The following is a 17,179-nucleotide window of genomic DNA, read 5'->3' as shown; positions in this document are numbered from 1 at the left end:
TTCCGAGATGGAGTAACGGAAGTGACAAGTACAATTTTATCATATCCAACTCTCAGTTTAACACATGAATGTGACATAGAACGATAAATTTAGTAAGTTTACTGACAGGTAAGTAGATTCCTTCCTGTTTTGTTGTAGCAAAATTTATTTAAACTAATAAAGAGAGTCCTTCATCTTTTATGTACAAAGATAATTCAACATGTGTGTCAATAATACTGAATGTTTCTTAAATTTTTCAAACAATATAACAGCACCATTTGCAATATAATGAAATGAATGTCATGAGAAATTGCAAAATGAAAAACAAACATCAATCATCACCACCACTATAAACATTAGACGCTGATGTCTTGGAATATGCTCAAAATTAACTTCATCTTCAAATACCTATACCTTTATCAACTTCCAAAGAACAGTTCCACTATCAAAAATATGGTGTTTGTCACATTTTGAAAGTGGTGGTAATGAAGCAAGCCAGGAATTGTTAACACTGAATTCCAATGTGCATCCAAAAGTAAACTATTTCCCTTAGTGTCCTCCTTGGGCATGTACAAGAGAGAGATGTTCATGCAAATCTTCTGAGCTGCGTATAATACTCGAAACCAGAATTAATACTTACAGATTTAGCTAAAATTCGTCTCCAAACCAGGGTTTTCAAAGCTCTCCCCACACCATCTACAGCTCCTTTACCGTACAAAGTTGCAAAGGTATTCCATTCAATATGAATACCTAAGTCCTATTCAAAATAACGTATGTTGACATAATATATTTGTTTCCGAATTGTCCGAGAAAATCATTAAAGAGGTCACCTCCGGAAACTCTAATCTAATGAAATTTCCAATTACTTTTAGAAAAGTCCAGACACTATATTTTGAATGAGTTATGTCGTCACTTATGATGGCTAATGATTTTACATCAGATCCGTACCATATGCAGCAAGTAAATTGTCACTAGTCGTTGATTCCAATGTGCACTCTGTATCTGGTCCTGAGCTATTAATACAGCGTTTTCCGAAAAGTCAATTTAATTAGCACTTCAGTTTTTCCACTTCTCTCTTCGGATGTTTCAAAATACTTTTTATTTATTTATTATTTATTTATTTATTAATAACAGTGAGTTTTGAACTTTGGCAAGTGTAAATGAAATGAAATCTTTGAGTTTTACGTCCCACGGTTATGCCGGTTAGGCTAAAGGAGACGGTAATTATGAGAAATGAATGAAATGGTGGAATGAAGAAAGTGGGAGGAAACGGGAGAACCCCGAGAAAACCCATGCACACGGTGTTTGTCCACCACAAAGTTCACTTGGCGGGGGCTGGGATCGAACCCGGGACCCCAAGCACCAGAGGTGAACGCTCTACCACTGAGCCACCGCGACTTTGGCAAGTGAACATTAAGCTCTCCGATTGCTTGATTCACCTGTACCTCCTTTTCAGTAACTTGCAAATAACATGCAACGTTTTCTCACTTTTTTATTTTTACTTTTTTACCCAATTTTTCACATCGCATTCACAACTTTTACATTCGTTGCACATGCAGTTTTCGTTTTTCACAACACATGTCAAACATTAGTTGTCTGTGACTGGAAGGGAATGAAGAAAAAAAATCTGATATGCCTTCAACCAAAAACGAGAAATTCAAAGGTACTTTGCAGACACAAACGTTGTGAGGAATCTTGCTCATGACAAGAATATGCTGAGGTCTGGGTAAATAAAACTTTGTTTTTGATACTTTAAATGTTGGATGTTTCCCTCTAAATAGACTGTAAGATTCTCCTATTGTCATTATCATGTAACGAACTGAATTTTCTATCGTTTCCCTGTCAGTTTCTTTTTGAAAGATCGTACATATCTCTTGCTGGGAGATTGGCGACTTATGCCATCTTCGCACTAAAATCCAATTACTTTAGTGTGTCTTTATTTGTTTTAATTTTCGTTATCGACGCATTAGACAAATGCTTGCAGACATCAGAATGTAGCGCACGCCACACTATCTCTTGCACAACAACCTTTCGCTTACTTGGGCTTTCAGGCAAAGACTCCGTGGTTCTCTTCATCTTTTTCCGGAAGCTTGAGGGGTATTATATGTTCTTTTTTTCTTTGTTGGTGTTCCTACTTCTCTCGTTTTCTTCTTTAACCTATACAATCACTGCCTCTCTCTATCTTGTTGTCTTTTGGCACCTAATTTGTTTTTATCAGACTGCAGTATTAATTTCTCTTTACGTTGAGCTACTCTTTTCCTCTCCCTATCTTTCTTCAGATATTCTTCCCATTTTTATGCATTATTTTTCTGTTTCGCTCCACTTTGCCACAAGGATCCGTTTTGACGTACTCATTGCCAGTAAAGATGCAAATGAACTGTAATTAGCGTAGTGAAACAATTTCTTCAAGCAGATAGCCTTAAAACACTAAATTAAAGCAATTTGGAGGCTTCTAAATTTCTGCAAAGGAAACTCCACGAAAACTAACTTTGGATTTGAAATTGAAAATTTTCTCTTATCCTCTGTTAAAAATTTATGTAAACTTCTTTTATTATTTTCGTAACGGACGTGGCATCAAAATCCTTAGGTTTTAAGTTAACACAGAAGCCACTGCAACTTAAATTCTGCAGTAAAATAATACTCAAGTCACAAGTCGAATAATGTTCACCACATTTATAGATTCAGAACGTTACATAACTACTAATTTTAAGGCTATGAAAACCTACGAAAAAAATGCTCTGCTAGTGCCAGCCCAGCACTAGTACTAAAACTCCTATTCCAGGCGCTCGTAATAACCACTATTTCTTACTACGACAGGTTAATTTTGCTCAATCAGTAAAACTAGCAAACTTGCACGTCCTGCGCAAGCGCAGGACACTATTGTCTGAATGATTGAATATGATACAAAATCAAAAATATTTATGGCTAGCAAAGTAGTTTTAATAACACGTTTTAATATCATCTTTAATTAAGAATTTCACTATAATTATTCCAATTTAAAAGTCCTCAAATCTAAGACGCACCCGATTTCGCTATCATTTTCGGTGATTTTTATATATCCCTCTCCCCTTCCTATGTTGCGGGGCAGACATGATAAAAATTATCCCAGGCCGGAATTTCATGTATGTTGAAAATTTGATTGAGATCGGTTGGGTGGTTCAAGAGTTAATTTTTATTCATTTTCATATATTTACCCTCCTCCCCTCCCTTCCCTTAAGTTCTACCATCAAAATGAAATAATAAAAAACTTTCCAGGTTCGAACTTCATATATGTTGAAAATTCATTGAGATCGATCGCGTGGTGCAAGAGTTATTAAGTCACCAACATACAAATTATTACTTTTATTTTTGTATTTATTGATTTTTGTATATCTTCCCCTCCTTCCCATTCCCTACGTTGTTTCGTCAAAGTGAAATGGTAAAATCCATCCCAGGCACGAACGTCATCTATGTTGAAAATTTGATCGAGTTGGTCGTTTTGTTCAAGAAATTAAGAGTCACAAACATAGTCACCTTCAACTTGGATCTGAAGTTTTTTGTTCACAGACACCAATATTAATATATAGATTTACAAATTTTTCTGTGCAACCAAAGAAATGGTTTTATTTGTAAATAGTTTCCAATTTTTAAGTGGTTGGTTTCAAATTTTCTGGAATGGCCGAAAAACAAGCAGTCTTAAAATTACATTTCAGCTTAATATTGCAAAAGTTAATGCTTAAAAATAATTTGTTAATTTTATTTGCTTAATGCAGTTGGTCTGATTTTATACTTGAAGAATCTATCAATTTATTGTAACCATTTTCACTACGGAGGAACTAAAATTCGTATTGTTTCTTATATTTTGATTTGGTACTTTTAAATCTATATTTCGTAAACAGTATTCACTAATGTATACACTACCTAGCATTTTTTGCATGCATACGTCTCAAAATCATTTCCTCTTATTCCTAAGCTTATTTAAGAACCAATAATCACAGCTATGTGAATAGTAGTGCATTTTAATTTTAAAACAGTCTAATAAAACATTTTTGCTCAGATTCTATTTTGCTTGTCAAAGTTATAGAAACGCTATTCATATTATCGATCCAAATTCTAGTTTTGGTCTTACAAGTGGTTTGTATAAATACACATACTTTCTCTGTTTGAATAATAATAATAGAAACAGAATAACTGAGGAACGTCGGAAACTTTTTCTTCTTTTTTTCATTATTATTACTTATTAATTTATTTATTTTTTATTTTAAAGCCACTGTCGAGTATTTAAGTTAGGTATGAATTTCCCTGCATTATCCTTCACGGATCTCAACCTGTACATAATAGTAATTTCTTAAGCCTTACAACCCCCTCATGTTTCCTGAAAAAAAATTTAAGAAAGGTATCATGTATATTATTATTAATACTTGAGGGATAGCCATTCACTCCATTATCCGTGATCGATTTCAATTCTAAATAATACCAATGATTCGAAAACTACAAAATGCCATATTTTATCAAAATAGTATAATTTTTGGTAAACGTTTCGTGGATACGTTCTGTTATCATTAGATATCAGATGTTAGGCAAAATATAAATTTCTTAATGTTATATCATAAAACTGAATGAGCAGAAGGTGTAGTATACGCATTGATGCAGTGTGTGATTTTGGAAGATTTCTTGTTATACGCAGCTAGCTGCCGAAATTTCTTGACTGAACAATAACACAAACAAAGTATTTACCATTTTTTGCTTAAAAACTAAACATATAATACTAAAGTTAGTGGAAATTACACTGCCTTAAAAAAATCGACGTTTTAACATTTTTTCATTATATGAATAAAATAGTATTTTGATTCAATAGTCCAGAAAGTGCATTTACACTATACAGGTAATGGCCAGCTTCAACATAGCAACAATGGAATCACATTATATATCTATCTATATATATATCTATATATATATATATATATATATATATATATATATATATATATATCTCCATGTTTTACTCTTCTCAAGCTGCACAGAAAAAATCACAAGGGACTAAAAGGAATTCCATCTGAATCAGTAAAAGGTTTATGGTCGCTGTATTCATGCTATTTTAAGCTCCTTGCGATCTTAATCATGCAAATGGCAATTATACATGATTAATCTAAGCAATCAATTTCAAGGAAGGTTAGCGTAAGCAGCAGCGGCTAAGAAACAAGTCAACTCTATTTAAACGTTCTATGTTGACACTATTTAAAAACTCATATCCTCACCTTTAATTACGCAGAATAGAAACAAAATTAAACGAACAAGAATTTATTACCTGAGGTTTACACATCATACTATACAATTTTCCATCAGAACCTCGAAACGTGATCTTCTTAGGCTTCTGTAAGGACGGCATAATAATAACTTGATCTTCAACAGAGTGGATGTAGACTGGATCACTAGAAAAATAAATTAAATAAAACATTATATATATATATGCAAAACTTAAAGACAAAACAGAATATGTACCACAAAGGAATAATAAACCCTTCTGACCAGAGTATATACACTTATTTATTAAAAACTATATTACAGTGTAACGTTTTCGACAACTTTACGTTATCTTCATCAGACACTAACTGAATAATAATAGAAGAGTTGCATGTACCACAAAATGTATAGTCGTTGAAATAAATGACAGTCCGGCAACATGTTTTCTGAGGTCCCCACACATACACAAGAAGCAAGACGCAGCCCCAAATAGTGCTCCTCCGACACGAATCAGTTGGATGACAGGGACACGACAGTGAGTGTCAGCCAGAGAGCCGATGAAGTGCATTCTGATGATGTTGCTCATAGCATGGCCTGGATACAACATTTGGATGGCTTCACCCTGAGAAGAATCGCCGGAAAACTGTAAGGACGAAGTGTAACGAGTGTGGCCCTGGAGTTGAGAATTGCCCACAGAGCAGTTTCACCTGGGTAAGGAGCGTTTTCAAACCACAGGCAATGCTGCTCGAAGGACATGTGGTGGTTAACCATGGTCAACTCAGCAGAAGACGGCCGCTATAATGTGCAAGACAAGAAGAAACCAACGTCAAACAGCGACTGTAAATGTCAACACATTTAACAGGACTGTAAAGTGACCTATATTATTCTCCACGGTGACATATAGAGGTAGTCTCTTTGCTCCACGACCATTACGTTGCGTTTCGTTGACACCTCAAATTGACAGATACATTTGTGGTGGTACCAACATTAGAACAGGGGAATTTAGGATTTAGATTTCTGGGTTTTCAGCATCTAAGGCCATTTAGCCCTTCACGTTTTGAGGAATGACGTCCCTCGGCGAGCACACAATCCGGGGAAAGGGAAGAAAGAAAGGATTGGGGAAGGAAGGAAGCGGCCTGGGACTTATAAGTTAGGTACCACCCCGGCATTTGCCTGGTGCGAATGAGGAAAACCCAGGAGAACCTCATTCAGGGTGGCTGGCCTGAAAAAGCGTTTTACACTTTTTCGACCAAGTGCCCCCACCGGGAATCGAACCCGAGACCGCTCGCACCGAAGGCGAGAGCGTTAGCGACTACCAACATTAGGACTGGGCCAAGAAGAAGTGGATCGCGTTCTCTTCTCCGATGAGAGCAGATTCGGTCTGAGTAATGATTCTGGATGTACACTCATCCGGCGAGTCTGAGAACACGCAGTGAACCCAGGAATATGGTCGAACATGGTTGCTTCAGTGGTTAAGTTGTTCTTGAGTAGGTGCCATAATGTTGCATGGGCAAAACGATTTCCAAATTTTTGAACGCAATACGTTCACCGGTCAACATTATTGTGCCACTGTACTTTTTCCCCATACGTGTCTTCTCAGAGGTGCAGCCAGACCCATCTTTATGGATGATAATGCGCAGCCACATCTAACAGTGCACGTAGTGGAGCTCTTGGAATCAGAGGATATTCGCCGAATGGACTAGCCTGTCCGTTCCCCCGACTCAAATTCCATCTAGCACGTGAGAACGCTATGGGGAAACGTCTTGCAGTACATCCACACGCACCAAAGATTATCAAGCAGTTATCAACAGCACTGGTAGAATAAAGGAACTCCGTACCACAACTCATTCCCAACCATTTGGAGCAGCATGGATCTCTATCCATGTTGATCACACACCCTTCTAAAGATTCCTTCTGTAATGTCAGGGGGACATCATGAGTGACAGTGCTTTCAGTTTGAGTTTTGTTCCTGTATCATACTGTAGCGTTACTTTTTATGTATGGTTCAAGTGTCACCCATCTATGCCACTTGGGAGTGACAGCATGTGAAACTTACTTTCATCCTTAAGTTTTTCACACCAATGGACATATTTTATATAAATATCCTCTCTCTCTCTCTCTCTCTCTCTCTCACTGTTGGTGATGGTGACGATAGGGCCAACTCTGTATTACGAACAACGCAGTAGAACGGCTATGTCCAGTGAACTCAACAGACTGTGATACTGTATAATGGGCCAGGACACACTCAACACCCTCGTGACACACACTAGTTTCCGAAAAGGAAAAATTGTTGGCGCTCGGTTTAGCGGTGCGAACGTGATGAAAGTGGCAAGGGTGTTGAGTGTGTCGCGAGGGACAGTGTCCAAGCTCACTTTAGAACCACATCGGCGAAGAGAAACAATGGACAGAAGAAAATTCTCAGAGACAGGTCCCGCCAAGCATTAAAATGAATTGTCACTCAGAACCATCGTACGATTGCGGTGCAAGTGACGGAACTGAAGCAGCACTTCCCAAAGCGAGTACCGACAATCTGCTGCGAGTTATCTGACATGGAGATACGGGATCGGGTTGCACGGACGAAATCGCTGATAAGATCCATATTTTAGCACGACGCCAATGGACGCGAATATGCAAAACGAACCACTAATGACTGAAAACGTGTGATATGTATGGATGAGCCATCGTTCACTTTATTTCGTGTGTGTGTGTGTGTCGGATGCCCACAGAAGCATATGATACGTAGTGTCTCCGCCCAACTGTGAAACAAGGCGGCGGTTCTGTGATGCTGTGGGCCGAAATATCCTGGTTTCCAGTGGGTCCTGTGAAGAAGCTTCCGGTCGCGCCCCTGTCCGTAATTTTGTTGCCATTTTATGGACTATGTGCATCCTATGGTTCAGATCAGAATGATAATGCACTCATTAACACAGCTGAAGCTGTTGTGGCGTGGTTTGGGGAACACCGGGATAAACTGAACACTTCCAGTGGAACGCCCAATCTCCGAACCTGAGCATAATTGAACATCTATGATCCGTTTTGGATACTCGAATCCTGCGCAGATTTCCGCGTCTATTCTCTCATGGAACTGAGTGGTGCACTGAAAGTAGAATGGAATAGTTCATTTCCAACCATTCACGACCTCTATGACTCCATTCAACTTCACATCAGAATTCCTGAGGGCAAAATGTGGTTCAACGACATATTAATCTGGTTAGTAGCGTTTTTTTTTTTTTTTTTTCAGATGTTTCCATCAATTTTTTTATAACCATATATATAAATAAAATCTTTTGCTTAATGTGCAGCAAACATGCTGCTTAAGATAAAGGAAACGGATGATCAATGTAAGTGAATGATGCTAGAAGAATTAGTGAAAGTGGTATAAATTTGAAAAAAGTCCTGAGCATGGTTTCGTCCACTATAAACTCACATGGCTTGGGATCAAACCAGGCGCTCCTTCCATCAAAGGTGAGCAAGGCGCTCTATGAGCCACTGTGATTCTTAAATAAAGCATAAAGCACGTATATATCTTTTACGACCGATTTCAGGACGTAAACATCTTCCTCAAAATGCAATATCAGCTTACTAATACCCAAATTTTCAACTGAAGCTTTCTCCTAAACTTGAACAACATACAGGATGCATTGACACACAAACTACAATAATCATGCACTAAGAAAAAGCATGTAATAACTCATTAAAACAGAATTTTAAAATTACATACCATGGAAATGGATTAAAATTCTCTTCAGGTGGACTGTCTGGTTCAACTGGTAGAGTTATATTCATAAACCGCTGAATCGGCATTAGGATTGAATTGCCTCCTGTCTTCCTAAGGAAACTTGGCAAAGACCGCACAACAGAACTTATACTGGCTGAACTAGTATTCTTAAAGAAAATGAAAATAGTAAGTATTCAGTACAATTTACTAACGTGAACTAATGTATTACGTTGATTACTTTCTTAACTAATTTTACTATTTTTAAATTAAACCATGATGTTTTTTTTAGGAACAAATGAGTTATTGTTAATTAAACTAAAAATAGTATTAACTTTTTTTGTATTTCCAAAATGTTCAGTGATCATTATTTTTGAAATTACAGCGTAATTCCCGCTTTTTCTCATACATTTTATGAAGTTTTCCCCGATTAAATATTGTCAGACTTCTAGCAACATTACTATGATCATACATTAATAGCAATTCTGTATGTCCTGCTTCTCACATTACTGATTTATTGTTTATGAACTCACAAGACCAAAGGTTACTGCTGTAAGAGCAATAAAAAACTGAGCTACATTGAACAGTATTACATTGAGCTTGTTATCGTTATGATACAACTGACACTAAAAACTAATAGTATACTACTAACTTTGAGTATTCTGACACAAAATAATAATATATATCATCACAACTCTGTATATATTTTTAAGTCAAATTTCGTAAACTGCTCTCTTTGTTTGCCTCTTGACAATGAACTGTAAATTTGTGTTCTCCCTTTTATATGCTAGGCCAAACAAAGAATTAATTGGATGGTTCCAGAATATTCTAAAAGTTTCCATTACATTGTAGAATTATCTGCATGGTTCCAAAAATTTAAGAAGATTCTGTTACACTCTGGAATAATCTGGATCGTTTCACATTGCTCCAGAAGATTTTCCATGTTTTGGAAGGTTCTATGTGTAGAAAATCCAGAAGAATGAAAACATTTCATCAGTTCCAAGTTTGTTTAGTTATCGTTTTTACTCCATTACATTACATTAGTCCGAGAGTGGATTTTTCGCAAAACCATTATGAAAACTTCCAGAACCAAAGTGGTATGCTCTTTTTTCAGGATATGTAGTGCTCTTAGAGATACAACTCCTGTACAATTCTCAGAATTTTTTGGATTTGTGTTATTGAGGAAACAAAATGCAATCAAGACATTTGCATAAGGGAATGTTGTACTGTATGGTATTGCTCAACAGTAAAGAAAAAAAAATGGAATTGGTATTTAAAAAAAAGAAATCAGAAGGATACAGCGCGAGAACTTGGACACATGTTTCCCTACGAAGGATATAATTTTAATCAGTAAATTATTATTTTTCAAATAAAACAAAACACAACAAAATATTTTGAACCGTTCCAGACATAGAAGATTTTAATACTTTGCCGCAAATCACTGCTTGTATTTCGGGACAAAAACTTTTTTAAAAACAAAAGTAAATAAATAAAATATAAATAAAATCATTACTTGTCCCGAATTTTAACATCTGCTATATGCAACATCTAGGACTAACATGGTAAACCCCCTGGCTGAATTGATATGGATTATACCAGTAGGATCTTCACATTCTTTGTGCTTCAACATCAGTGGAAATTTTTCAATTCATGTGAAAATCTCTAAAAATATGTTATTTTGTATAAGCTAAAAAAATTTACATTGGTGACGAAGCACAAAGTATGTGAAGATCTTAAGACACAATACGATTTAAGCCGTTGTGATACTTCGAAATGGTACTACCTAAAAGTATCCAAAATTTCTACAAGGCTAATTCTATTTTATTTTGTAAAATGCGTTTCATACGTTCTAATAATTAATAGTATTAATTACATAAAATATTTTATGTTCCATCAGTGTTTTATTTTATTTCCACTGACGCTTCAAAGTCGACTTACTGCCTTATCATCAGAGTTACAATAAAGTAGGGTAGTATCGTACACATTGTGATATAATTTTAATTGTTACAATTTTATTTCTTAATGTGTAGCAATCAAATATTGCTTCAAACTTAAGTTTAATAATCTCAATTTTTCTTTTCCTTCACATTTTTGTTGTTATAAAACATTCATGATTTCACTAGTTCTATTCAAGGTACTCACCTAATTTTATTTCTATTACTTCTACGGTACAATTAAGAAAAGATGTGACAAACACACTAGATAAATCGACTAATATTGTGAAAACACTGTACATGAAACAAATATAACAAATAAAATATTTGTGATAAAATGAAATCCTTCTTCAGTTAAATTTATTTTCTTTAATCAATTTTATTTCTAAATTTTACAGATTTGAGAAAGATCTATAAACATACGAAAAAGACAAAGGAAGAAAGGAATAATCGAAGTATTCACCTAACGGAATTTGAATTTTATATCGATTGTTTATGAAAACTAAACACAAGATATGTCAGTTAAGAAGAAAGGACACTGAGTTAACACATTTGTTGAAATATTCTGAATACTAAGCATATATACATACAATTATACAATACATACCTCTGGTGTTTGTTTGTTAGACAGATCAATTAGTTTCTCCGCAAGACCATTGTAGTCTTGTACCATCTTCAACATCTTTTCATCACGAATGTCTCTGACGATTTCTTTGCACCTTTGAGTTCTTTGTTCAAACGACGACTGCAAGAACGAAAATGAAACAATAAACAGAAAAGTTTGACCTCAGTTAACTGATTTCATGGATTAGCATAAATAAAAATGGATTTTGCACCACACACTATAATGTTGAATAGAAGGTCTCTGCTTAAATTTTCTGATGTTATTTCTCTTCCATTATATCCCATATTTCAATTAGTGTTTTCCCTGTATACGGTAGAAGGTGTGCTTTTAGCTACAAGCCATAATATCCATTAAATTTCTTAAACTTACTACTTATCATTTACTACATATACACACATCCAACGTTCTCTATCATATCTCTCGGTTAATAGCAGCACCAGAATCTGTTCCACCAAACTGTCCCTGGACTATTTCCCCATTGCGGAACCTGTATCTATTTCACCATATCGTCCCTCAACTACCACCATCGAAAAATGTCCGACATACGAAACCTATTCAATATTAGGTATCAGTTTCATCTTCCGCTATTCGACCATGAAGTAACACCTAATTTACATCATTAAACGTACCCCACATTGACAGCTTTCCATGTTGGCGAATCAACAATTACCAACACTTTTACAGCGTTCAAATTTCCTACCAACCTGTTCCAAAACACAACTCACTGCAACGGTACATTCGACACACCTTCCGCGCAAGCATCTTCAAAATCCTTCCCTGTCTTTCAGAACGCAAAGGAAAGACACATGATCATTCTATCCACGACTCTTCCCCTACTCTTCATCCTCTAAACTATTCTATCTTACTACGCTTCCCATACATCTATTTTTATTTTCTGCCAAGTTATCGTCGTGTATTGTATTTTTCTGTTCACAAAGATAGTAGAGATTGTGCATAAACGAAGGAACTCATTCGATCTCTACCCAACTTAGCATGATGGTAGATCTCGACTATATTAGTACTTCTGTCTAACCTTTATTGAGTCAATAAATGAATCCCTTAACATCTGTAAATGTACGAAAACGATCCAAACTATGGGAAGATATAGTGTATCGAAGTAAACTTTCAATTCTTTCTAAAAATTGTCCATCAAAATGCATCTCCAACTGACGAAAAGACTTTTACACGCATAAGACTTGCATATGTTTGATTGATCTTTAGTTGCATTGAATGCTTAAAACAAGTTTTACTAAAATCAGTTAAGGACAAATTTTGCTAGTTTGCGTTAAATCTACTTCCTTAATACTAGCAATTTTCCTACATATTTTCATTCTGCATTATCTTCCATTATTGTGTTTATTTTTCTTCAATTCTGTTTTTCCTATATTTATATACGTCCAGTACATATATTTTTTTTTTTCATTTAACATTTATTTTCCACTTTCTCATTAATTTTACCTTCTCCTAATAACCTCTTTAAACTCAGCTTAGAAGCTGATAACAATATCATATGATAACATCGATATTCGCATTTCCTCTTCTCAAATAGCTAAGGAACTTATTTATGCACAGTATGCGAAGGCCTGATTGGTCTTTATTTACAGGAATCTAAGTATATGATTCAGTCTCCTATCCCATTTATTTTTCCAAACCTATCATTGATAGTAATGATGCAAAATAAAACGATACTTACCATCTGGAAGACAACTAATTTCCACATTGTCTGTGCTGGATAGTGTTGCAAAAGTTTTATGATGATACGCTTGATTTCTTTGTAAACTTCTGGATGAGGGTGGCAAATTCTGGAGGTAATTTGAGACAGAGCCGTGAAGAACATAAAAGGAGGTAGCTTATCTAAATACGAATCTGTGAAGAAAAAATCAAGCTAGTGTAGTAAATAATAATAATAATATAATATCCAAGAATAATAATTTACTAACAGGGGGAAAATTATTAGCTGTTTCTACACTTCTACATATTGCATTTCCCTCCTTATGCTTCGAATGCGTTGTTGCCAAATCTACCATTTTAAAAGACTTAGAAAAATTCAAGCGCGCAATTATGTTTTGGAGGTGTACAAAAGAAAACACAAGCTGGAATACCAAACAGATTCTATTTGGTATTCTAACATGAATTTCGATCTTGAAACGCAAATAATAATAATAATAATAATAATAATAATAATAATAATAATAATAATAATAATAATAATAATAATAATAATAATAAAATCCAATTTTGCACAAATCAATTTTCGGTTTTCCAAAACAATCGATTTGAACGGTACTATTAACTATTTATAGGATCGATTTTCAGTGAATAGCTACACTTGTTGACACTTTTAACCGTTAATGCAGAAGTAGAAGACACATATGCCATAGTAACATGTAACAGACTATTTCAATTGATAAAAAGAGCTTAAAGAACAGCTTCAGATTTTAGACTTAGTAACAACAATCTGGAAAGATACAGCGCATATAAATTTACAGTAAAAAGTATACAGATAGTAACAATAAAGTAATATAAAGATAGATCATGTAAGAATGGTAGCGCATGGATTACAAATCAAAGAGTGAAAAGGAGAATTTATCGGAGGCAAAGATGACTGATACCAATATATTTTAGCCTAATAGGATATGTAAAGATATTGTAAAGATTCTGTCGTTTAGGGTAGAGCTAAAAGATGGTACACGGGAGTTTGGACTTTCCCATCACCTTTTTATTATAAAGTTTTCCCTTGTATATGATAGTAATAAATATTACAGATAAAATATAAGTTCCTCTAAAAAACAATTTGGTGATTTTCCTGGTGAATTAGTAGGATCCTAATGAGCATGCGTCTCAGAGTGCTAGGAACCAAGGCACTTGCGGCTAAGGTGTAAGTAAGTGCCTCTCAATAATAGGCGTCTTAGAGAGAAGTGGGTGATCAATCGGTGGAGATTGTACCTTCGGCGGTGTTCCGTCTCCTTTTATCCAGAAATATTGCTGACTGCTTGAATTTACGTCACTGGCCGATCGTCGGCGATGGTTGATGACATCATCTTCGTGTTTGTTTTTGAAGTGTGTTTACCGACAGCACGTTGAACCTTGCAATATTTATTATTATAGACAGAAAGGACGAAATGGAAAAGGGAAAAGAAGAAGAGAGAAAACATGCTTCAACATATTTTACGTACAGTTGCATTCAAAAGCAGATTATCTATGAGGAAAGTAAACATCAACTGTAAATAACTCAAAATCTTACCTTGCACCCCTAACTGCCGCTCTTGTTCCAGACACCATTCTATACGATATTTCAGTTCTCTCTGAAATCATTGTCAAAGAGAGCTGAAATGTCGTGTAGGATGATGTCCTAAGCTGGGGGCGGCAGTTGGGATACACAGTAAGATTTTGTGTTTTGAACTGTGCACGCAAGAGGACAGTTCAGTAACTTTTGTAAATAATGTTTGATTAAACTGGCAAATTATAGCACGGGTTCGCTGTTTCACACTAAACTTACAAGATATAATAAATTAAACGTTCAGACAAGCTTTCCTTTAACTAACAAAAATGTACTACCATCCATATATATGAGAATACTAAGAAAACATATCAGAGGGAATATATTTTCAATATGACTCAAGAGCTAGAGCCACTTACCAATCATTTTCGTCATTTGTGTTAGAATTGGTTTCATTGTTTTTAGGTCTTTGTCCTTTGACTGTCCCGCATTTTGGATCTCCACAACAGAAGTACCATAATCTAACCATATACTTAACATACGCGGCATCGATTGATAAAGGTATGCTGTACCATACTGCATAGATTTCCCAAATGTATTTATTATTCGCACTTGCAATTCGCTGTAAAGCAATACAAAAGAGAGAGTAATTATCTTAACCAGTTTAGGGAAGTGTAAACCCTATTTTTATTTATTTCTTACAGTCGAATACATTTTAAAAATTTAAACTCGAAACGGAAATTGTACAGATGTTTACCTAGAAGCACTAATATAATAATAATAATAATAAATCACAACTTTGGTGGAACTACAGTGTACTTGACCTTAAATATATACCATAATTGTCTCAAATGAAAGTATGATTATAACTTAATTCTATAGGAGAAATTAACCTATCTATATTGTGTTTTATGTATGTTTTATCTATCTAGTGTTGGATTCTTGAATCATTCACAAGAACACCGAAATTCTTACCTCAAAAATGTTAATGGCATCGCTGTACATTCAGGTCGATGGATTACACATATACAGTATTAATATAAAAGAAGAATTTTAGGAATCATCCAAAAATTGGATCAAAAGATAGCGACCTTTGCCAAGAATTTCAGGAATGATCCAAGAAATGCATCAAAAGATTGCGATCTTGACCAATAATTAGTTTTTGGATCAGGGGCCACAAAATTTTTGAACGGCTCCTAAATCGAGTTTTTTTTTTTTTTTTTTTTTTTCGAATCACATCATATTGAGTTTTAAGTGATAGTTTGAGTTTGGTTACACTATGTGTAGTTCTCCAGATATAACGCCTACAAGACAATTTTTGCCTGAAATATATTGGATCTTTTGATCCAAAAATAAGTTCTCACTTTCTAAATAATCATAAGAGTTTAAAATTTCTTTACTAACAAAATTTTAGATATAATCTCCCTCCCCCTGCAAAAGGGAAAAAAAACTGAAAATGATAGAAACAAATCCAATGGGGAATTAAAAGTTTGGCAGCACCGGATGTTTTTGCCGAGGTCGTAATGGTAATCAACTACATTGGACTGTGAGATAATAAGCTCGCCTCATATTCTCTGCGTGGTTGTTCTCAAATGTATTTCTATGGCTTGGCATAATACGAGGTTATCGAATCTCCCTGGCTGATCGGAGAGATTATTGCAGCCCGAGTGGAATTCCTTGAACTATCGGATTGGTGCGCTGTGATCGTCTCCTTCTTTAACACAATAGTTTCGGGTTCCGAAATCGTAAAGGAAAAATCCCCTTATAAGACTTTGTTGCATGTTTGTGCCCGTCAAGTAAAACACAGAATGCAGCTGGACAAACTAACGCTATATATACACACACAGCCGTACTAACGAGCATCTTTTACGGCATGAACTGCTTCAGTCATGTGACACACAGTCTGAAAATGATACACGTATGGCAATATAGAGAAACTTATGACTCACTTTTGTATTTGGAAGGAAGATGCTCCTTCCGATAGAACTGAAGTATAAGCCGAGAAAAATCCCACACGGTAATTGCGTAGAAATTCCACCCAGAACTTCCCAACAATGGAAAAGCTAGACATTCACTTATATTACATGGGCAGACTTTACAGTAGGCAACATTTCTTTTTCTTTCTTTCTTAATCCAATTAATAACTTTAAAGTTTTTGTCGGATGGTCACAAATCCCATGTGTTTCCAGAAATACATACTCACCCACATGACACTATACTGAAGGTAGTAAGAAGCTAAAACCTCCATACAGCTGATCAAAAATTAATTACTGATTTTTTGTGTAAGCAAATTGTTAGTTTGCGTGGTCTCGTCCTCAACTTTATGCGGGAAAACAGAATTTTTGTTATTTATCCAGCATCGTGAAACAACTGAGGAGATAATTATTTAGCAGGCATAAATATAGAAATAGCGGCGATGGCAACTGATGTGCTTTACATTACCCAAGTAAAAACTGTCTGGTCGGCCATAGCCATTCATGGGCTGT

The 17,179-nt window shown here is 35.3% G+C and overlaps 1 protein-coding gene across 4 annotated transcripts in view; it reads right to left on the bottom strand.

Moving 5' to 3' along the window:
• The window catches only part of LOC145688127 (serine/threonine-protein kinase ATR-like), a 381,701-nt gene that overhangs the window by 55,063 nt on the left and 309,459 nt on the right, over positions 1–17,179 (bottom strand). For all 4 annotated transcript variants that reach the window (XM_081761899.1, XM_081761900.1, XM_081761902.1 and 1 more), the window contains 5 exons: positions 15,113–15,315; positions 13,167–13,339; positions 11,456–11,593; positions 8,921–9,084; positions 5,267–5,390 (listed from right to left, as the gene is read on the bottom strand). In XM_081761899.1, coding sequence (XP_081618025.1) covers positions 5,267–5,390; positions 8,921–9,084; positions 11,456–11,593; positions 13,167–13,339; positions 15,113–15,315 — 802 coding nt within the window. The remainder of the gene's footprint in view (positions 1–5,266; positions 5,391–8,920; positions 9,085–11,455; positions 11,594–13,166; positions 13,340–15,112; positions 15,316–17,179) is intronic.

Source organism: Thermobia domestica, chromosome 6 (genome assembly GCF_964235325.1).
Source record: "Thermobia domestica chromosome 6, izTheDome1.hap1.1, whole genome shotgun sequence".
Classification (NCBI taxonomy): Eukaryota; Metazoa; Arthropoda; class Insecta; order Zygentoma; family Lepismatidae; genus Thermobia; species Thermobia domestica.
Note: the sequence above shows the minus strand (reverse complement) of the source record. Positions and strands in the feature narration are given on the sequence as shown.